Source organism: Phalaenopsis equestris, unplaced genomic scaffold (assembly GCF_001263595.1).
Source record: "Phalaenopsis equestris unplaced genomic scaffold, ASM126359v1 Scaffold212143, whole genome shotgun sequence".
NCBI classification, from domain to species: Eukaryota; Viridiplantae; Streptophyta; class Magnoliopsida; order Asparagales; family Orchidaceae; genus Phalaenopsis; species Phalaenopsis equestris.
The window spans coordinates 64,612-88,967 of NW_018231094.1; the positions used below are offsets into that span (position 1 = coordinate 64,612).

The window sequence follows — 24,356 nt, forward strand, 5'->3', positions numbered from 1 at the left end:
AAGATATATATATATTGTAAAGAAGCTGAAAAGCACCTAATTCATTAAACCAAAAAAAGTTACAAAAAGTGGGAATAAAAAGCCTCCCTAAAACATCTCAATTAAACAACAATTCTAATAGAAGGGAGAGCCACATGGTCTCCCTTCAAAAATAAAGATAAAGGGGGAGTGGGGCTTTTACTAATCAGAGTTTCCTCAGAGTGGAGTGCAAGCTTGGCAAGCCATTAGCTTGTCTGTTTCCTTCCGTGTAAGTGTGAGAATATTGAAGCCTTAGTCTCAAACTCATTCTTTGAATATTATCATACCAATACTGTAGATTCCAACCCTTTAAAATGTTAACAAGAATCTAAGAATCAGATTCAACTATTAAATGGCCAAATCCACACTTTTGAGCAATAAAGACGGCCCAGAAAATAGCTTGGGTTTCAACATCCAGAGAGTCTTCAGCCCGTGTTGGGGAATGGAAATGAAGCAAACAATTTCCCTTATCATCTCTAAAGACACCTCCCACCCCTACATGTGGAGCAGAAAAGCTGCCATCAGTGTTGACTTTAACCCACCCTGTTGGAGGGGGCTTCCAAAAAATTAATGTATAAGAGAGTCCTTGGAGTAGAAGAGATACACTGGCAGAGTATGTCAGGTAGCTTCTTATGACATGAAAGTTTCAGTAGATAACTAAAACACTTAGTAGCTATGGCAGCTGCTCCCAACTTAGCTTCTTCAAACTTAATTTGGTTTCTTGCCATTCAAACAAACTAGGCTGTAATACATGGTACAGTAGGTCGAGATTAAGAAAGCCAATCCTGCCAACTCTGAAAAAAGTCATACCAGGAAAGCATGATAGTATTGATCTTCATGTTGGGCATAAAAAAGTTCCAGACTTGCTAACTGATAGAACAATTAAAGAACAGGTGTTGTATTGATTCCTCCTCAGTTTTGCATAAAGCACACCTAGAGATGCCCCTCAGACCCTTCAATTTCAATATATCATCAGCGGGAAGCGATCCATGGATGAGTCTCCAAGGGAAGAAAGACATAGAAGGGAACAAGAATTTAGTCCAAACCATTATTCCCCAAGGAACCTCCTGCTGAGGGAAACAAGATCTGGAAATAGCAACAGAAAGGGTCTGTGATAAACCCTTTTTGACAATTAGTTTATCTTTCTTGAAAGAATCTAGAGAGATCCTCATAACTTTATGGATTTGAGAAGTGTCAAGAATGTTGTTTAGAGCCTGCAGGTTCCAATTGCCATCAGTCCAAAGATCTGCTACCTATGTAGAGAAATCAACTGAATGAGGGAATGTGATATGAACTTGCCTTCCCCAGTCCAATTATCAAGCCAAAAATTAATCCTGCCCTCCCCCAATTCTCATATGAAAAGATTTTAAGCCTTGGATCTGACTTTCAACAAGTTGACCCAAGTTCTTGAGTCTCCCAATTTCCTGGATACTAAGGAGGGATGAAGATCTTTGCAATATTTTCCTTTCATAAATTTGGCCCATAGAGAGTTCTGTGCTCTGATCATAATCCATAGTTTACAAAAGTTAATTTGTGTGATCTGTTGAAAGCTTCTGAAACCCAGTCCCTCAGCTCTGGTACTTTTACAGATCTTCGCCCATCTTACCCAGTGCACTTGCTTTCTTTGTCCAGCCCAAAGGAAACAATTAAAGGTTCTTTCAAGTGTATTCTGGATAGATTTTTTCATGACAGCTACCTGGGATGAATAGGAAGGGAGGGCAGCCAAAACACTTTTCAGATGCCAAACTGACCAAAGTAATGACACCACAACCACCAAATGGATCCTAGTGACCAGGCTAGACCAACTTAGCCCGCTCAAACTGGATTTGTCTAGTCCTTTTAAACAACAAGGCTCCCAAATATTTTAGAGGGAGGGAGCTAGTGCAGAAGCCAGTCAGATCAGTGATCCAGTGTTTGATATCATGCTTAACCCTTTGGCTGAATACAACCTGGCATTTCTGGGCATTGAACTGCATTCAGAACAAGCTTGAAACTTTTCCAAACATTGAACAAACAATCTGACGGTTGGCTTGGTGGTTTTAGCAAATACAATTACATCATCAGCAAAGGCTAGATGTTTAACAACTATGTTGGATTTGTGACTATATAAAGAATGGGGAGAATTGGCCAATAGCTGATTAAGAAGCCTAGACAAATAATCAAAGGCAACAATAAAAATAGTGGGGGACAAGGGATCACCTTGCTTGATACCTCTACAAGCACTGAAAAAACCATGTGACATGCCATTAATGAAGATGAAATGATAGTTGTTAGATAACCACCTGTTAATCAAAGAGATGAAGGAGGCAGAAAAACCTCTAGCTGTTAATCCCTCCTCAATAAAGCCCCAATGGATAGTATCATAAGCTTTTTTGATATCAAGGACTAATTCTTGGGCCAAAAGGACTTTCTCCACAATGCTTCTCCCTTTAATAAATGCTGATTGATTTTCACATATGAGATGGGGTAAGTGAGGTTGAATTCTATTAGAGATCATTTTACTAATGATCTTGGACAGTATATTAGTTAGGCTGATAGACCTAAAATGATCCCAATTCTGTTTAGAAGTGTTTTTGGGGATTAAAGTAATTGTGGAGCATTTAAAGTAGTTTGGGAGATCCATACCCCTAAAGAAGCTTTGAACAGCTTCAATTTTGATGGTCTTCAGGCCTTTTTGTAGAAATCTGTAGAAAATCCATCACTGTACAACTTCCAAAATATCACTTTTAATGATCTTCCATGCCTTTTTGTAGAAATCTGCAGAAAAACCATCAAAACCAGCAACTTTGGAACTATCAATGGAAGCTAGGGCTGCCCAGACTTCCTCCTCATCAGGTATATAAGCAAGGTCAAAGTCCCTTGTGTAATCCTTGGTAAGACTGAACGGTTTCTTTTGAATGGGGGATCTAGTGCCTGGAGGCTGGGTAAATAGATTTTGAAAGAAATTGACACCACTAGATGCAATTGAATCAGCAGAAGGATCCCAAACCCCAGAGGAATCCTGAATTTTATGGATGGTGTTACATTTCCTCCTGTAATTGATACAAGCATGGAAGTATTTTTTGTTCCTGTCCCCCTCACAAAATTTAGTCTTTGCAGCCTTTTGAGGATAGAATTCCTCATGCATAAATATTGCATTCATTAGGGTTTCATTTTCAGATCAAGATTAGATTCCAAGCTTGCCTCTAACTGAGCAACAGATCTTTCAACCTCTTGGACCTTCAAATTGGCATCACCCACCACTGACCAATTCCAAGCAGAAAGATGTCTGCCCATCTTTTTGTCTAGTAACCACAATTTAATCAAAGGGTTTTGATGGTAACAGTCCTTCCACACCTGGGCCACTTGGTTAAGAAAATCATTGTGGGAGGACCACATATTAAGATATCTAAATCTGGACTTGTGCTTTGTGGGGGAGGCAGAAATGGAGATGAGTAATGGCCTGTGGTCTGAGCCAGTCATGCTAAGGTGCTGAACAGAAGTGTGTAAGCATTCACTCAACCATAAGGAGTTGACAAGCATTCTATCCAACCTTTCCCAGAGAGACTCTTCTCCAAGTGAACCTAGGACCATTGAAGCCCAGGTCAAATAGACCAGTCAAACTGATATTGTCATTAGAATAGTTGATCTGATTAATATCTGGAGACCTTCCTCCCAATTTTTTAGAAGGTGCTGAAATACAGTTGAAGTCTCCGCCAACCAACCAAATAGAATTGCAGGACCTACTAATAGATTGAAGGCTGCCCCATAACTCCCTTCTAGCAAAAGCAGAACTCCCAGCATATATGAAAGTGGCCAAACCATCCTGACCACCAATGTTGAACTGAATGTGGAGAAATTGTGGATGATCCCATAGAATATTACAAAGAACCTCCCCCCCTCAAAGCACCCAGATTTTATTATTGAGATTTGAGAATTTATTAAAGCCAGGAAACTTCTTTAGGATTTTATGAGAGCTTTTTGGAAACCATGGGCTCCAAGATAACCAAGATCCAAAATTTGTACATCCTAAAGTGCAAGGATTCTGTTAAGGAATTTAGGATGTGCCAATCCCCTAACATTCCAACATAGAAAGTGCATCATCCAATGGAGATGGATTTTCCCTTCCTTCTGGTTCTTGCCATTGCCTCCTTCCTTGATGAGAGTTTCTTTCCCTAAAAAAATAATCACTTTTCTGCAATTTTTTCAATTCCAAGATTCCTTTCTTCTTTTTTCTAGATTTTTGAACTTGGCATTCTTCTTCCATGGCATTATTCAGTTGCAGGACCAAGTTATCATCCACAGGATGATCCCATTGATCCACACCTCTAATATCCTGATGATCATCAAAGACTTGCAAACCTGGAGAAAGTGATTCTTTTTCCCTATCTTCATCAACTCTTTCAGTTACCAGCTCACGGTCAGGTTCTTGAATATCTGGGTTATACGCAGAAGGTCCTGCCTCAAAATTGAGTGGAGATTTGCCCAGAGATTCCTCAATATATAGTGTTTGATGGTTAACACTAGTAGCCTCAGCCCCCAGCAAAACATTCTAAACTTCCAGAACTGGGGAGTTCAACACAGCTACATTGGGGGGCAAAGGATTATTATCTGCCATTTTCCTGAGGTGGGGATGTAGTCTGAAGCATCTAACATCTGTGTGCCCAAACATTTTGCACTGGTGACAGTAATAAGGTTTCTGTTCAACTATGATCTTTTGCCAATAACCATTATGCTCAATGCCTAACCAGATTTCATCAACATCAGGGAGGGTAATGTCCCTTTCCACCAGAATTCTTGCTACAAAAGGTCTTGATAAGTTAAAAGTAGGGACATCCAATTTCAGTGGTCTACCCAAAGCTTGCCCAATGTTGAAGAGGACTTTGTGGTTGAAGAGGTGAAGCTTGAGCCCTGGAAGTTTAAACCAAATAGGTACAATAGGAAGTTCCTTGCTAGGATCAAACTCTGTGGACCACTTGAGGATCTTCATTGTAATCTCTTCAATCTGTAAAATTTTTGAATAGCTTCCATTTTAGGATGCCCCAGCTGAAATATTCTATGAGAGTGAACTTGCAAACCTTAGTCAACCCTTGAAGATCCTCAGAATAAAAAATAGCCATCTTCCCTCCTTTCCTGCTTAAAGGCTTAATAATGGGGTCCGCCCCCTCATGATAAGCCTGTGGAAAAACCAGGTCATCATAATTTTTAATAGTATCAAAGCCTTTTCCTACAATGTCAGCAAAGGTAGCCTTTGTCCATTGTATGTTAGTGGCCAAATCCAAGGTATTTGGCTCAGCCATCAGATCACACTTCAATGGAACAGTAAACTTTTTGAAAATAGGTCGCTCGGGAAAGAGGAAAACAAGAAAACCAGCAGCCACCAATAAGAGAAAACTGAGGAAAGCACTTGGAGAAAGGAGAAAACGAGAAGAAGGATTGAGAGCCACCACGAAGATCCAAACCTCAGCCATTCCATGAAAACTCTAGCAGAGCAACCACAAGCACAACCGCCATCTTTATATATATATATATATATATATATATATATATATATGAACCCCGTAGGGAATTTTATTTCTTCACAAAAAAATATTGCAATGCCCGGCAGGAGGTTCTAACTACACGCCTAAACTATTATATTTTTACGAAAAACACTCAAATATTTAATATCACATAAAAAATAACAATATTACCACTTTTAAAAGTGAAAGTGCTGTGCATGTAAATATAGAAGTTTAGGTGTGAGATATGTAAAATACGTAAGAACTGTGTGCTACATATGGAAATTCTCCCTTAAAATATTATACAAAATCTAGTACCACTGCTAGCTCACCAATAAGATAAAACTTGCAGAAAGAGAAGGAGGCTACCATTAAGAAGATACTTAATTTAGAAAGGCAACTACATGAGAAGCAAAAGCTTGAGCTAGAAATACAGCAGCAGAAAGGCAGTCTAGAAGTAATGAATTTACTGGTAGGGGAAGAAGTTTATAAGAAAATAGACAAGCTCAGTGAAGAACTCAGAGAGAAAAATGAAGAATTGGAAGATCTTGATGCGCTAAATCAAGCTTTGGTTGTTAAAGAAAGAAAGAGCAATGATGAACTGCAAGAAGCTAGAAAAGAGTTAATAGCTGTGAGTTTACTCTATAACAAGTTATAGCAAAGTGTCAAATTAGTCCCCAACTCCTTACAAGAGTTCATTTTAGTCCCAGAGTTTATAATAGTTTGTCAATTTAGTCCCATATATATTTTTATTATGGATTTAATTAGTCTCCAATTAAGAGTATTTTGGCTCATTTTAAAACAGCTGGGGATTTTTTTAGCATTTTTATAAATCGCGGGACTAAAGTGGCCTAATGTAAATAGTTGGGACTATTTTGATACTTGAATGTTTTACCAAAATAACAGCTGTGTGATGGTATGCTTGGGTCTTCGTTTTTCTTTTATAGGATAAGTGCTGCTGTACTAAGATTAAGTCACCATTTTAGGGTGTTTCAGAGTTGCTCAACAATCGCACAATGATTGGAATCAAAAGGATGGGTGAACTTGATGAAAGGATATTTCATGCTGCTTGTATAAAAAAATATCGTAGAGAAGTGGCAGATGTAAAAGCTGCAGAATTTTGCTCAAAGTGGCAAGCTGAATTGAAAATTCCAGAGTGGCATCCTTTTAGAATTTCCACTCTAGATGGAAAGCTTAAGGTATGAGTTTCATTTTAGAATTTGCACTGTTGCTGGAAAGCTTAAGGTATGAATTTCTTTGTACTTATTTTCTTTTTAACCAACAAAGCCGCGTTTGATATTTCTCTTGTTTTAAGATTCTTGAAATTTAACAGGAAAATGATGTCCTTTTTTTAAAACCTGAGATATTCCATGTATGATATTTTTGCTTGCAGGATTTACACCATTGTCATATTTTTTCCTACTTCATTCTTGCCCAAGTGGCATGCATCAATGTTTTCTCATCTTCTCGGTTTTCCAAAATATGTTTCATCTGATTCTTCTCATCTTTCTTGTTTGATTAATCATGCATGAAATAAGTTAACGGCCCTGCCAATGGATCTAGATGTTGGAATAATGCTTCTAGAAAATTTAAAGAAGTAAACGTAGGGGTAATAAATAAGGTTAAATTTGGCATAAAGTAAATTTTAGGTGCTTTTTCTACGATAATAGGTGGCCTTATCATGTAAAAGGTGTTTGTCTCCAATTTCAGATGTGTCGCTCAGCTCACATCATACGGGCTCAATCTGCAGTGAATTAGATCGGGACTTTTGCAAAAATGTTATCTTTTTTATTTTTGGTTTTTCTCAATAATGAAGGGGATGTTTGAAATCTCTTTTGTTTTTTTATTTATTTTCATATTTTTTTTTTATTTTATTTTCTTTATGTTTTGATTTGAAATAAAATATGTTTGATTATTTGATTACGGTATGATTGTTTTTAAAATCACTCAAAATATTTTTTAAGTGTTTCGAAAAACATGTTAATTTGTTTTTATAAATAAAAAGTAAAAATACGTAAAAAACGCACTAAAATAACAAGTTATTAAAAATAAAAGAAAAAAAAAAAACCTAAAAACAGACATAAAAAACAAAATTGATCCCAAGCAAGCCTGAAGTAAATTAAGAGAAGAATGGATTATGCATGTGAAAACAAATAGAGATAATAGAAATTAAGCAAATTAACTTTGGATATGCAAGGCTTCACAAGACCATCGCCCTCCTCATGGTCCGTGGGATCACTCTCTTTTCATAGTCGAACCCCAATTCTCCATCACCCTTCACCACCATAATAGTTTTATCCTACCATTAAAAGTTGATAGTGCAGATATTTGAATATGCATGTTCGCACAAGGTCCACATTGATATCTAACAAATAATGTTCACAAGTTGGGAAAAAACTCACCCCGCTGCAACTCTTGTCAATGCTTTATGAATGGATAAATTTATCATAACATATGAAATCCTTGCTCTAGTAACGCCACCAAGGGCTATAAATTTGATTAGCACGAATATCTTTTGCAATGCTCGGGGCCCTAAGAGGGATTCTAAGTGTATGTTTCATATTCTAGTGCGAAGATGATCATTTTGACTCTAGAATTTTATGCTTAGTTAAAGTTGGCACAGAAAGCTTTTGTGTTTTGGCGACTCTCATTCAACATGAACTACACTAATGTGTGGTATTCTTTGATGATTCTATTTTTGCAATTAAAAAAAAAGGAATGTTTACATTACTTAACTATGCATGAAAAAGTGTATTTAACTTTCTAAAAGTAAAATGATGTTATTTTTTATATGATATACAAAATTTGGGTGGTATAAATATAAAAAGTAATATTTAGGATTTAAATATGTGAATACGAAGGAATTGAGTGGTATTCATGTAAATGCCCCAAATAAATAAAGGACTGAATAGGCAATGAATGACATTCTCTAGTACAACATAAAAACAAAGAATCCTTTAAGAGATTAGGAAGTTTTAAATCCCCCTCGGTCTTTCCCAGTCAGACTTAGAAATTAGTACAGAGGTAGTCTTCTTAGTCTTTCTTAACCCTGACCTAGTCATTAAAACTAAAACTTGTTTGATGTTTTTTCTCATGTGCAAGGCATAAGAATTCCCTTAAAATTTATCATGGGTTCTATTGTAGACGCTATACCTTTTTTGTGAATTTTCTTTTATTTGAAAAAATATGTTTAGTTGGAACTTCATGAGAAAAGAAAAGAGATCGGTAAAGCAATATGAAATCAAATTTATAATTCAGAGTTTATTTTATTATGATGGCTCATGATGGCTCAAAATTTGAAGAGCAAGTTCCTAAATTAATTACAACTTTTAATTGACTTCTTATCAATTAAGATTTTGCTACACCGACACCGAGCCCATCAAATAATTTGAAGATTTATTTTAGGCGTAAAGCTAAAATGAGAATGTAATAATTTGTTATTTATTAATATGGGGTATAAATAAGACTATTATATTTATGGTTATGGTTATGGTTATGGTTATGGTTATGCTATGAGATTGTTGTCTTGAACCTTAAGTTTAGGGTTTGGGAGGGATCGTCTACCTCTCGAATTGTATGTGCTTATCCGTTATGTAGCAGGTTGTGTTGTTTTGTTTTGATGAACTAAAATATTTTATTTTACCCTATTTTTTTGTGGAAACTCGTCTTGGTTCACATCAAATTTGCATAAGAACTTGATTTCTGGAGAGCAACCACTGAATCGCACCGCATTTGTGACCTAACTCACGACAACAGTCGTCATTTTGGCGATGTGGGAAGATCACCGGGATTGCAACATTGGAACCGCCTTCGAGACTGAAGATCAACAAGTACAGGAAAGCCACAATCAACATGCCTTAGTCGCGAACAATCACGATTGCTAGTTGGATGCCGATGATATCGCGGTGTACTGTAAGGACCAAACCACACATACGAATGATACAATCACATATCTTTGGTGATCGAATGATATAGTTGCCAATAGACTAGCCTAAAAACCAACAAACTAGATTGCGACTTACAGAGTTCTGCTATATTGATTGAAATTTTTTTGGGAGTAAAGGTAGCTAAAAAATAGATGCTTTAGAGAAGAAATTAAATGAAGAGACGAGCCATAGCTGATTTGAAATTGAGGAGCATTTCTTGTCCATGGAGGGGTGGTTGTCCATGGAGGGGTGACTAACGACTCTGGAAGAAATAATGAAGAAGATCGTGAAGTTTCATACCCGTCTCCACCTACATCAGAATTGAGTGACGATGTCTGGAGCGAACGTGAGCTGCAACAATAAGAAGGATTCACACGACAACGTCACATCATTAGCTGGATTTGGAGTCGTGGGATCGAGCATAGGAATCGAGAGCAGACTCGAGCGATAGCAATGTGAAGGATTTGCGTGGCATCAGGGCAACATCGCTGGCTTAGACAAACTTTGAGCCATGAGATTGAGCGAAGAAATTTGGAGTACACTCAAGCATGCAATAATCCTGAGACAGGGGGCTTCTTTTATCAGTGTACGCCCATACCACCACCCCCAAAGTATAAAAGGACGAGATTGAGATATGGATAATACAACCAATTGTGAGCTTTCTCTAGCCTAGTATTGTTAGTAAAGAAGGATGAGAGTTGGCGCTTCTATGTGAATTATTGGGCAGTGAATGAGAAGACAATGCCTGACAAAATTCCTATCCTAGTGACTGATGAGCTACTAGACGAGTTGTGTGGGGCTGCGATATTCTCCAATGTTAACTTGAAGTCAGGATACCAGTAGGTTTGAATGCAGTTGAAAGATGTGCACAAGGCTACTTTTTGAATTGATGAGGGTCACTACGAATTTCTGATTAATGTTACACTGAGTAATTTGAGGACTTATTTTAGGCCCAAGGCTAAAAGAGTAATTTGGTAATTTATTATTTTATTATTGTGGGATATAAATAGAGCTAATATGTTTAGGGTTAGGATTATACTATGAGATTGTGATCTTGAACCTTAGGGTTAAGGTTTGGAAGAGATCGCCTCTCTCTCGAATTGTAAGTGCTAGGGTTAGGGTTTGGGAGAGATCGCCTGCCTCTTGAATTGTAGGTGCTTATCCTTTATGTATTTTGGTTGTATTATTTTGTTTTGATAATTTTTTTTACCCTAATTTCTGTTGAAACTTATCTTGGTTGGTATCAGTTTTATTAAAATATTGATATAACCTCAATAAGTTTTAATATTTTGCAAAATGTTTGGCATGTATATGTACTGCAAATTTGGAATTTTTAGCAAACTTGATGTTTTTTTATGACGGCATAAAAATTTGTTCTTACTGGGTACATTTAGAATGCAAGTATTGACCGCCTCTCATGTTCGTATTACTCCCAAGTCAATTGGCTTATATGTGCTTTCAATTTCGAACATCTGCAATGTAGTTAATGGCCATCAATGGCTCCATAAACATAGCTGAGGGACTCGGAAAACTTGGAACCTGTAATGAATTCTAAGTGGACATGCAATAATCCAGTTACTGGCTGTGTGGCTGCATGGCCTATTTTCTGAATTTGTATACTCCTTTTAAAGTTCAATACCAAACCTGCGTACCGCTGCATTTTGATTTAATATTTTTTGACCTATAGATAAAGTATCTAGTTAACTGCTCTATAAAAATCTTATAAGAACTTCAATTGTGTCATGGTTATGTGGTACTGCTGGTTGATATTGAGTAAGATTGATATCGGGCAAATATTACTGCTTATTACAGAGCTCAAGCTATGTGTCCAATTTGGCATTCCGTGTGCTATGTTTTCAAGGTGATGTGCCAAAGCACGCCTCCTTTAACTATGGCCTATAGCTTACAGTTTCAGATGGACTGGTGTGTGTTGCAATTGGCTTATCTTGTGACAGAATTAGGATTCCACATGTTTGTGCGTCTGTGTGTGTGAGAGAGAGAGAGAGGAAAGAGAGCGAGAGAGAACTTAACTTTAGGTTTAGAGGGAGGTTTAATGTTAAAAATTTTCATATAGGTAGCTTTAAGCATAACGTGAGAGTCATCCCCGGGTTCTCAATTGCTCCTCCGGGCTTGGTTCTGCATTTGTCCTTACAACAAGAGCTTTCTCCCACACTCTCCCTCTTCAGAATAAATGTGCAGATAAGCCTCAAGCTGATCATGAAAAATTGAGATTGGGTTCTGTGCTAGAATATTTATGGTGGCATATGAGAGATTAATGTTTTAGCTTTGTGTGAAGACCTGACATATTCACAGATAGAAGAGAAACTTCATACGATACATAAGTTTTTGTGGAAAATATGAAATTGAAAAACTACGATGCCTGGACCAAATTAAATGATTTTGTTAGTGTATATCTTAAGTTATAAATGATGTTCTTTCTCGTAATTAAGGAATGCATTGATACAATATGTTGAACATGAGTTCTGTAGAATGAATTGCATGATGGAAGTTGGAGTAATTATGAGCATTAGAATTATCTTGAGATATTCTTAATGGTATGTTCAATTGTTATTTTAGGAGAGAAGTCTAGTGACCAAAAAATTTGGCACAAATATTGATTTTGATGTTGGGAGTTAGAGTTGATGTTTGCAAATTTTCATTGCCTTTATTGTTGATGACAGATGGAGTTGTCAATGCAAGGCGATGAAGTTTATGGGCGTTGATGTTTTTGTTGGTTTGGTGCATCAGGATTTTAAGCGGTGGCATGTAGATGATTTGCATCAGCTTTATAGGTGATGCATGTCATCCTAGTGTTTGATGAGTGTTTGTGTAATCGGATGATGATGTTCGGGTGTTGTAGTTGAGCTAGTGGTTAGAAGATCTTTTTGGTTGATAATGGTCACGCAGTCGGGCAACTGCAATTGGGTGAAAATGGTTGAATAATTGTAGTCGGCCAACAGTGGTTGGTTGAGCTGGGTGAACAATGATGGCTGGGAGACTTTAATAGGCTAATGTTTGTTGGGGAGACTATAATTGGGTGATGGTGATCAGGTGACGTAGGTCCATTGTAGGGCGTCTTAAGATATTGATTAAAAAGTCTTATTGAGCTAACGACCATGGTTGGGAGACTTTAGTTGGGTGATTATAGTAGGGATTGTGGTCCGGGGACTGTACTTAGGTGATGATAGTCATGTGGTTAGCAGATTGTAGTTGGACAAATTATGGCTAGACGATTGTAGTTAGGTGATGGCAATCTTGTGATAGTGGCTAGTCGATGGTGGTGGTAGTTTTATAATAGTAGTTAAGCGACGATGACACGGTGATGATGCAGATCTGATAGCAATGGTTGCACGATGTTATTTGATGTTGGCGTTTGAGGGCAAAAGTTTGATGGTAATAGTTGAATGGTAGTAATTCGACTATGAAGGTTTGGTTGTGGTCAGATAATGGAGGTTAGGTAGTTGTGGTCCAATGTTGTAGTGAGCAAGGGTGGTCTAACAACAACTATTTCTTGATTGCTATCCTAGAAAGAAGGTTGGGATCGTGCAACTGTACTTTGATAGAGAATCAAATGGTGACAATCAGGTGATCACTTTTTGGGTAGTGTTTGGGCGATGTCAATTTGAAAGTAGTGGTTGGATAGTGGCAGTTTGACATTGGCGGTCAAGCAATGCTAGTTATGTTGGTGGTGGTCAGATTGCGTCTATCTAATAACTCTGACGATGAGGTAGTGGCGGTTTGATGATGATGATAGGGGACGTTAGTCCGACAATAGTGGTTTGACAATGGTTGTGGCAATTGAGTAGCAACTATTTGACTGTGAAAATAGGGCAATGAAATTATGACAGTGGCAACTAAGCGAAAACATTCTGATAACGTGAGTTGGGTAATGCTTTAGAATACTTCAAACTTGACTATGATCTCCCTGCCATCCTTAATAGTCAGGACATGGTAAACACAAGGCCCTACTCAACTGACAATGGTGGGGAGGCTGTATTCATGCAATAGTTTGGTGATGGTGTGAGAATGATCGTAGTCGGGTGTGGTTAGGCGCCAAAAGTTCATCGATGGTAGTCAAACAATGGTGCTTAGAAGGCTATATTATACTTGATACGTTGTCAACAAATTTTTATTATTTGGTACAAATCTCGAGGCATTTTTCAAGAAAAAAAACATTTCAAATTCAAGATCTTCCAGAGATTCGATTTTAACAAGTTTATAGTTAAACTGGTCTTCTCGATAAGACTAACCTAGTCATACCAAAATTGGTCGTATCCGAGTCCGATCAAGCACGCTTCAATCCATCAAAGCACATTTGGAAGCTTCAGATCATTAATTGGATGATCAAATGAATTCTAAATTTGACATATTTACATTCAAATCAAATATCTCGATGAGAGAAGTTCAATGAGCCTAAGTTCCCTTGATTCTTTGGTCAGGTACTCAAATCATTAAAGAATTCCATTTGATCCATGGGGATCAATATTGGCCATATGATCACATGGCTACAGGAGTTATTCACCAAATGACCAAAATGCCACCCCTCAAAAGCTAAAATAGAACCCCTATCTTCTCTTGAGGTGGGTGGGGGGAGGGGAGAAAAAACTGTTCAATGTTATTTTGGATTGAAGACTCGATGATAACTTTTGGCCTCCTTAACCCTATCGATCACTGCCGACCACTGCCCGTTACCTGTCGTGGACCACCATCGACTATCGCCTGCTTGCTGTCATTGAAGAGCTTTATTTACTTACAAAATATCCCTAATACGATATAATGAAGTGTCTCGAATATGGTGTAAGGAAGTATCTAAGAAGTTGGTGATAACTCCCAGCAACAACTGCTTACAACAACCATATTCAAAATGAGTGGACTTTCTCTGGACTCATGAATTTTTTTTTACATCGTATCGACAAATATGTTGTTTTTGGCATAAAATAATAAAACTTGAGTTAAGGGATGCAGGCACCAACCGGTGTCGCACTAACTATGGCCTAAGTGGTCATTTACTGTTGTAGCCTCCCGCTATGACTTACGTGGCTAACTGTTGTTATTGCAGCTTTTTACTGGAGCCTCTGTGGCCAACTTATGCTCTTACAACAACCCAGTATGGCCTATGTGGCCCATTACTACTATAGCTTTCAACTATGACCTATGTAGGTAATTACTGTCACTATAACCTTTCACTATAGTCTCTGTGACTAATTGATGCTATTGCAGTAGCCCTCTATGACATATGTGACCAGTTACTACTATAATTTTTAACTGCAGCCAATATAACTAACTATTGTAATTACAATCTTCTTCTACAGTTTCTAAGGCCAACTGACGTTCTTGTAGTGACCCACTATGGCCTATGTGGCCAGTTACAGTTGCATGTCACCACTAGGACCTACATGGCTAACTGCTGTCATTAGAGCTTTGCACTACAATCTCTATGGCTAACTAACGCTCTTGCAGTGACCCACTACTGCTTATGTGATTAGTACTGCTGTAGCTTCCCATAACGGCTTACGTGGCTAACATATGTCATTACATGTGATCACTTGCTATCATTGCAGTATTTCATTATGACATATGTGATGAACTGTTGTCATTACAAACTTCCACTGCTGCCTCTGTGGCTAACTGGCGCTCATACAACTATCAACTATTGCAGCATGTCTGGCCAATTGACACTTTTGCAGCGACCCACTATGATCTACGTGGCTAACTGCTCTCATTACATATGTGATTAGTTGCTGTCATTGCAGCCTTCCACTACGACAGACGCTCTTACAACTACCAATTATGGTGGCCTCTCTGGTCAACTGACGCTACTGCACTTACCAACCATAGTCTATGTGACCAATTACGACCTCTGTAGTTAACGACTTCTACAGCTTCCAACTATGATCTATGTGGAGCAATAATGACCTGTCTAGTTAATTGCTACAACAACCTCTAATTACGACCTATGTGACCAACTATGACCTATGTGGCTAATTGTTTTTATAACTTCCAACTATAACTTCTGTGATCAACTGCTACTATTGCTTCCAATTATGGCCTCTGTGGTCAACTGATGCTATCGCAACCATCGATTCTAGTATTTGCGGTAAACTAATGCTTTATAGTAATTGATTGTGACATTTGTAGCCCACTACAACTATTAAATCTGGATGAATATTGTACATTTGTGATTAAATCTGGATGACCAACTATATAATTTGGATGACTACTGTACTATTGTGATTATCAACTTTGTAATTCTATCCGCTTTAATTCAGGAGAAGTGTCAATCTATGTACTTACAATCTTATAATGAATTACTTTGATTGGGTTATGCGCTGTGACTTTTTTTATGTCAAGAGTATTTTTCATGTAAGAAATCTTGGTGTCTCCTGCTCGTTTTCTTTTATTTGTGTGTGTGTTTGATCTTTGTGCAATGCTAAGACATTAAATTATCACTCAACTACCGCGAATCTTCCGACATGAGTCCATAATAATAATGGTCAGTCGAAGAAGGTTGGGAGAATGTAGTTGGGTAGTAATGATCTGCAGACTATTCAGATGATGAAAGTGTTGTAATGTCAGTGGGTTATCGATATTGGTTAAGATGATGATTACTTGATAGTGACAACGGTTCGATGACAACGGTTGGATCATGCTTGTTGGACTATAGTTGTCTCACGATAATAAAGAACGTCGGACTGATGGTGGCGGTATTCAAGTAATTGGTTAGAGATAGCTAGGTAATAGTAATTGGTTGTGGTTAGGCGCTGTATGTCCATCAGTGATAGTTAAACAATAGTGGTTAGAAGGCTATATTATTCTAATAATGTTCAGGTTTAACATTATTAGTATTTTCAAATGGTGATGGGTCGGGAGACCGTAGTTGGGCAACAATGAGCTGCAGACACAGTCAAACGATGAAAGTCTTGTGATTGCATCAAGTTAATGGTAGTGGTTAAGCTGGTGATTGCTTGATAGTTGCAATAGTATGATGAAGACAATCAACGCATGGTTGTTGGGCTATAGTTGTTTGATGGAAGCAAGTGGCGGCGGATTAATGGTGGTGGCTAAGAGGTGGCATTCCAACACAGATGGCCAAGCAATAGTAGTTGGGTGTGGCAAGGCTCCAAAGGTTCATTAGTGGTAAGTCAAACAATGATGGTTAGAAGGCTATATTATACTAATAAATGCAGACAATGATGGTGAGGAGATTGTTGTTGAGCAATGATGATCTGCGAATTGTAGTCAGATGATGAAAGTGTTGTAATGGCTACAGGTTGACGGTAGTGGTTAAGATGGTGATTGCTTGATAGTGGTTGTAGTTCGATGACAACGATCGGTGATAGTCAATCAATGATGATTAGAAGACTATATTCTAATAATAATTGTTAGGCGCCAAAGGTCCATCTATGTTAAATAGTAATGGTTAGATGCTATATTATACTAATAACGGACAAACGATGATGATCATAAGACTATAGTTGAGCAACGATGATCTGCAGGTTGTAATCAAATCATGAAAGTGTTGTATTGGTAGCGAGTTAACAGTAGTGCTTAAGATGGTGCTTGCTTGATAGTGGCGGCAATTCGATGACAATGATTGAATCGTGGTTGTTGGGCTACAGTTGTCTGACAAAAACAAATGGTGATGTCTAGGACATGTTATGCTAATAGAGATGTCCAGGCAATAATAATTTAACAATTGCAGTTAGTCGGTGGTTTGATGGTAGTGGTTGGGTAGTGGCTTGACAATTGTAGTTGGGCAGCGATTTGATAGTGATGGTCAGGTGACAACGGTTAATGATAGTAATTCTGTAGTGGCACTCCGACAATGACAATCTTAGGATATAGGTATGTAATAATCTTTGGATGGTGGCATTATTTTGGCAATAGTTATTTGACAATGATGTGAGTCCTCGATTTTGAGAGTGAAATTGTTAGTGAATACCAGCAAAGTTCTAGAAACTATTAGATGACTCGTGATTTTCTTGATTATAATGTGTAATTTGAGTATTTTATTGACTTAATGATGTCAAAATTAAGCTATCTTGAACTCTCGTTTTATCGAGAAGCTCAATTTGACCATTGAAGATAATTTGGTCATCCACTTATTGTCTTAAAGCTTTCAACTTTGTTTGATGTGTTTTATCAGATTTATTTGAACTTTTGGATCATTTCACTTTTGACATCTCTGGATTTGTCTCATTGAGACGTTGGATTCGACCATTTATTGACAAAATCAGTGTCAGCCACTTGGACAGCCTTGAGTTCGATTCCAAATGTTTTCAACTTTTAATGTGTTGAGATTCAGGCTTGATTATGTAGATTTTATTGGTAACTTATCATGATGTTATGATTGTTCTTTGAAAATATGGAACATTGGAATCTGCCTAATAATAGACGCAATACTTGATATGAAAATTTATAAATTTAATTTGGTAGATCCCTTAAGATTCGACAATTGATTCATCCTGTAGGAGATCATAGAGGAGAATGATGAGAAGTTGGTCGCTTTAAGGTGCGAACTGGGTGACGAGGTTTATGGGGCTGTGGCATTAGCCTTATTGGAGATTAATGAGTATAATCCAAGTGGTAGATATGTCACCAGTGAACTCTGGAGCTATAGGGAGGGACGGAGAGCAACTCTCAAAGAGGCTATTTCGTATGTGATGAAGCAGTTGATGACGCTGAAGCGGAAAAGATGTGCATTTTAAGTCATTGAGATTCAACTTATTTTGTAATCTTGATAGGTAAGAAACAATTTCTGCAAGCATGTTCTAGATTTATTTTTGGAAAAATTTACATGTATATCATACAAATATTATGTATTATATATCAACTTCTAAAGTTTTATATTTGCTTATGTGACATTTTAGTGTCATAATCATGTCAAAATCTATGAATGTGTATTTAACTTAATTTAGAAAATAAGGGAAGTATTTTTGATGTTTTGTTAAAGATTTGAGTGTTAAATGCATAAATATCAAATTTTATTGGTTTGAGGTGTACATACGGAAGAATTGAGTGGTTTTATTTTATAAATCTGACATCTAAAAACATTATATTTATATACATTAAAGATAAATCTTAAATATAACATCAAAAATATTATTGTTACTAATTATTTATTTAAAAATAAAATACATCTTTTCATCTATAAATAGTATTTTTCTTTCATAATTATATTAAAATTTAAAGATGAAAAGATGTATTTTATTTTTAAATAATTAGTAATAATAATATTTTTGATGTTATATTTTAGATTTATCTTTAATGTATATAAATATAATGTTTTTAGTAGTAGTTATATAAATAAATAAAAATTGTGGCATTTATGTGAATCGCCCTTTATTTTGATGCCTGTTTCCCGAACCACTTTGTTTGTGTATATTATGTGGTTCAGTGTTATTAAATATAATTTCTTTCCGTCAAATGTTATGTTTGATCCAGTGCTATTGTTTTACAATATTTCACATTTATTAGAAGTGAAACATTGAGATGGCCAAGCATTTTCATATGTTGTCTAAATATCAGTTAATTGGAATATGATGATTATCTTTAATGTTTTTATTCAAAGAGGTTAGGAAGACAAATACCTGACAGGTTTTAATAGCCCGTTAACTGCCTTGAGCACCTCAGGCTGTAAACACCATGTGCTATGACTTTTGTAGTGTTGAACGACCTTAATGCTTATTTGGGTTTAGTTTGTTGAATTTTTTTTTTGTTTCAAATGCGTCCATGTTTGAGACAGCTTGTGAATAATATGTTATGAATAATATGTTAATGTTTCGCTTGATTTGAATTCTTTAATTCATTTCAACTTATGTTTGGCTTAAAATTAGATTGAATGATTTAATCATAATATTTAACTTTTTTTTGAAAAGGCATAATAAAATTAATTTTAAAAAAATGTATATTATGATTATTTAATTGTTTTGATCTAAAACGGGTCAAAAACTATTTCTTAAAAAATAAAAATAATTTGTTTGTGTTGGCTTGCTTGCATAACGAAAGGTCTGAATATCGATCAATAGCTTACCAAACACGAGCTATTCACAAATAACTGCTATCTAATGAGTATTCTTTACATCAGTACCCACTTAAGAATACCAAATATTTAAGAAAATACAAAATTAACAAAATAGTTGAGACGTGCTGGAAAATTTGTGATGGTAGAGTAATTATTTATCGTCTTTGCATTAGATGAAAATTCAACACACACCAGGTAATTAAAGGGAAATAAGTTGGAGGAGACATTGACTTTTTAAGTGGAAACCCGGGAAAATAGATAAAACCACGAGGCCTAGCCTAGTAGAAAGAATTCAATATAAATTGTGAGTACACAAGTCTACTCTTTTTCTAAATTTAGAAAGATAAAGTTACAAAGTTAATCATTGTAAATATACAATTGTAGTTCATCAATAATAGCCATAATATTGTCGTAATGAACATTTTTCTCGATGATAGAAGGTTACAAGAACCATAGTCAATTGTTATGGAGGCAGTAGTTCACTCTGAATGTTGTAGATTGTGATTAAGCCTTAGTTGAAAGCCATAGTAGTAGTTGGTTGTGTGGGCTACAAACTTTGCTTTAAAAAAAAACGTTTGTGGGGGCGCACTAGGGGGCGCCTTGGGGTGGGGCGTAAGGATTTCTGCTCCAAGCCGACGAGGTGGGTGTAGATTACGTGGGGCTTACATCCGAGAAGAAGCAAAGTGCCATACACACCTCACGGGGCTTACGCCTCATCTCATAATCGAGTAAAAAGGGTGAAAATCTCTAACTTTAAAATTTTATTTGATTTGAGCCGCACGTAGTTATCCAACATGCTCTCTGCTTCCTTCATCACATGCAGAGTTCAAACTCGACAGGTTTTCTCCTTTGACTTCTTCTTCTTCTTCTTTCGCTTTCTCCTTCTTACAGTTTATTCCTGCACTTGTATCGTCTGCATCATCTTCATCACGTCACATCTTCATCTCAAACACAGGCCATCTTTTTCTTGCACTTAGGCTCTTGCACATCATCTTCATCCCGCCTAGGCTCTTGCACATCATCTTCATCCTGCCTGCAGCAAGTGAGGTTTGTGATTTATGTAGTATAGAAATAGTAAAATTATACTTTATTCTTTAATTTATCATTTCACTGTAATGAAAACATTTGGGCTGTGTTTTTTGGTAATTTTTTGCGATATTTTGGTTACTATTTGCGATGTAGCCTCACAAATTTGATTTTATACCAAATTTTTTATGCTTTTATGAACTGTAGGTACAGTGAGGTTACTGTAGCTACAATAATTTCACTATACCTGCTATAGTGAACCTCAAATTTTTTTTTCCTTTCATGTTGAAGATTTGCTCGAGATTACTTTGGCTACGATAAACTAAATTTTTTTTTTTATGTTCATAGTAACTACAAATTTTTTTCATGTTTGCAATTTGCTAGAGCCAAAGGTAGATTTGATTTGATTTTTTTTAATGTATTAGGTTAGTTATTAACTTGTTATGGAATGGGAGGACTGTGTAGCCGGTAGTAGTCGTAGTAACAAGAAAGACTTTGCATTGTAATATACAATAAGCACACCAAATGAAAAATATTTCAGATGTCATTTTTGTAATCAAGTGTGTAGTGAAAAAATAAATAGGATGAAGCAACATCTTGCAGACACACACAAGGGCACTAAGCCATGTGCAGAAGCCCCTTCTGAAGTTCAACAGAGATGCAAGAAAACGTTAGAAGACGATACAAAAGTCAATACACAACGCGACCGTGTTTTAAGTGATATTAGAAGCAATGTAATAAATATTGGTGAAGGTCAAAGTGCTACAAATTCATCTTTAGTTGACTCTTCCTAGAGGCCACCTAGAGTTAGAGGTTCAATGGATTCTTTCATCACAACACAAATAAGGAATTATACTTTAAATTCTAAGTGTAAAAAAAGCTGGAAAAAAGAAACATGTAGAAATTGGTAGACTCTCCTACTCAGTCGGATTGACGTTTAATGTTGCCAATGACCCATACTACATGTTTATGTTTGAAGCAGTTGCTAATTTTGGACTTGGTTTTACTCCACCTACAATGCATGAATTGAGAACTTGGATACTCAAAGAAGAGATTGCTACAATCAATAAGATGTTGGAGTAGCATAAAAAGAAATGGAGTAAAGATGGGTGCTCGATTACGTCATACAATTGGACAGATGAAAAAGTAGACTTTTTTTTATTAATTTTATTGTAATAATCCAGCTGAGACATAGTTTCTTAAATATGTGGATACTTCTAATGCTATAAAAGTGGTGATTTACTATTTGCTTATTTGGATGACAAGATTGAGGAAGTTGGAGAAAAAAATATGGTGCAAATTATAATATATGATAGGTCAACCTATGTGAATGCGGGTAAAAAAATAAATGAAGAAAGGAACATATTTATTGGACACCATGGGCAACACATTGTATTGACCTAATGTTAAAAGACATTGGAAAGTTGAAGATTCACGAGAGTGCACTTGCAAAAGCAAAACAACTTGTCAAAATCATTTATGGGCACAAATGGGTTCTAGTTTTGATGAGATCTTTTACAAAGGAGATGGAACTTGTTTATCTAGCATCACACAGTTTACTACAACATCAAAGCATTTACAAGCTGAAACAACCACTTCAGACAATGTTCTCCTCAGAAGCTTGTTGTTCTATTCTATGGTCAAAGAGGACAAAAATTATAAATGCTCGAGCTGTTATTTTGTTTTATCGACATTTTTGGGGTCATCTTGCTTATTGTGTCAAAAGTGTTGTGCTGCTTATAAATGTTCTAAGAGAGGATGACTCAGAACAAAGGCCAGTCATGGGTTATATTATGAATTAATGGATTTAGCAAAAGAAAAACTTGCTTTTAATTGTGGGAATAATGAAAAGAAGTATAGACCTATTTAGAGGAAAATAGATGCAAAATGGCAAGTCCAACTTCATAAACCACTACATTTAGTTGGTTATTATTTAAACCTTTAATTTTGCTTTGAGGATAATTTTTTTAATGATGATGAGGTGCAAGAAGGGTTAATTGCTTGTATGGAAAGAATGTTGGACTATGAAGATCGTCTTAGAGTTGATATTCAACTAGACTTGTATGATAACTTACAAGGAGACTTTGAGAGTAGAGTTGTGATACACAAAAAATATATGCATTTTTAGACCCATATTTTATACTCATTTCTGGGGTATTTGCACTTTAATGGAAGGTATTTTTATGTTTTCTTACAGGTCGTTGAATTTTAGTACTTAAAGCACAAAATGATGAAATTTGGAGCAAAAATGAGGAAGTTGAAATTTGTTCAGGGCTGACGACGCCATAAATAGCGCCGACGACGCCATTTGACAGAGAGGACGAATTAAATTGCGGGACACTGGGGCCAACGACGCCAAAATGGGCGCCGACGGTGCCAAAGTCGATTCAGCTCCGAACATAATTAACTTTTTGATCTAGCCAATTGAATTGTTAAAATATGCTGTGAAACATATGATCCGGGAAATGGAGTATGAGTTCTACAACAGAGTTAGGATCACATTTGATTCCATGAAGTAGAATTTCGTTCAAGGAATTAAGTGCAAATAAATATGGAAATATACTTTATTGGGTGTAGAATTGGAGAACCTTTAGGGTGACAGACTAAAATCCCCAATTCAGTCTTAGTGTTTAAAAACTAAAGCGAGAGTTAACCTTCAGGTGAAGGGAAGTGGGAGCTCTGGAGTGGGAGCCAGTATCCTCCTAGCCTGACCATGGATTTAGGGACTAAACATGGGATTAGCCAGTGATTTTCTATAACACTATACCAGGGTAGAGTATTAAAACTGCTCATATTTGGCACTATACATAATTGAACCATTTATTTCATCTCATTTTACCAAAATCCATTGTAGTGGAAAAGATGTTTTTTCACATAAGAAATCTTCATCACATAAACATAGTTTAATAGTTTAGTAGTTACTGTTTAAACTTTGTATTTTGGTTTTGTTATCAGTTAAATAATTTAGTTCTGATAATATCTCAACATTCGAAATTAGTGACAGTAGTTTCGTATTGAATTTCTGTGAATTTCCTAGTAAATTTATCATTTCAAATTTAAACATTCCCTGTGAGATCGATATTTGGGGCTTAAATAAAAAATCCTTTATTACTTGATAGCGATACATATACTTGCGTAGAATCCCAATATTAATTGCTTAAATTTCTTATTCATAAAATATTGCATCAAGCTTTTGGCATCGTTGCACAGCAGAGTCAACTATATAATTTTTACACAACTATATTCTTGGGATCAAGTTGTTATGAATTGAAGAAAGTTGAGATCTCCTACTGATTGATGTATGAGATTTGGTGGGAAACACCTAAGTTAACAAATTTTGTGATTTGAGTTCTTAGCATCATATGCAGTTCATCAAGTTGTGAAAGAAATTGAAGCACTTTTGAATGACAATAAATTTTTTTATTTCTTATAAGTTAAAATTATTACTATTTGCATCATATGAATTTAAGAAAGATGAGATCTCCTACTAATTGATGGATGAGATTTGGTGGGAAACACCTAAGTTAACAAATTTTGTGATTCGAGTTCTTAGCATCATATGCAGTTCATCAAGTTGTGAAAGAAATTGAAGCACTTTTGAATGTCAATAATTTTTTTATTTCTTATAAGTTAAAATTATTACTATTTGCTTTCATAATCACCTCTTATCATATGAATTTAAGAAAGATGAGATCTCCTACTAATTGATGGATGAGATTTGGTGGGAAACACCTAAGTTAACAAATTTTGTGATTCGAGTTCTTAGCATCATATGCAGTTCATCAAGTTGTGAAAGAAATTGAAGCACTTTTGAATGTCAATAATTTTTTTATTTCTTATAAGTTAAAATTATTACTATTTGCTTTCATAATCACCTCTTTA

The 24,356-nt window shown here is 36.2% G+C and overlaps 1 protein-coding gene across 4 annotated transcripts in view; it reads left to right on the forward strand.

The window, feature by feature from the left end:
- LOC110036878 (protein INVOLVED IN DE NOVO 2-like) overlaps positions 1-18,286 on the forward strand; it is a 58,672-nt gene extending 40,386 nt beyond the window's left edge. The window contains exons 6-8 of one of the 4 annotated variants that reach the window (XM_020741427.1): positions 5,851-6,129; positions 6,485-6,697; positions 17,896-18,277. In XM_020741427.1, coding sequence (XP_020597086.1) covers positions 5,851-6,129; positions 6,485-6,697; positions 17,896-18,132 — 729 coding nt within the window. In that variant the 3' untranslated portion in view covers positions 18,133-18,277. Of the gene's footprint in view, positions 1-5,850; positions 6,130-6,484; positions 6,698-17,895 lie in introns of all 4 variants that reach the window. The other 3 variants (XM_020741426.1, XM_020741428.1, XM_020741429.1) reach the window with 3 other exon arrangements.
- Positions 18,287-24,356: the final 6,070 nt, after the last annotated feature.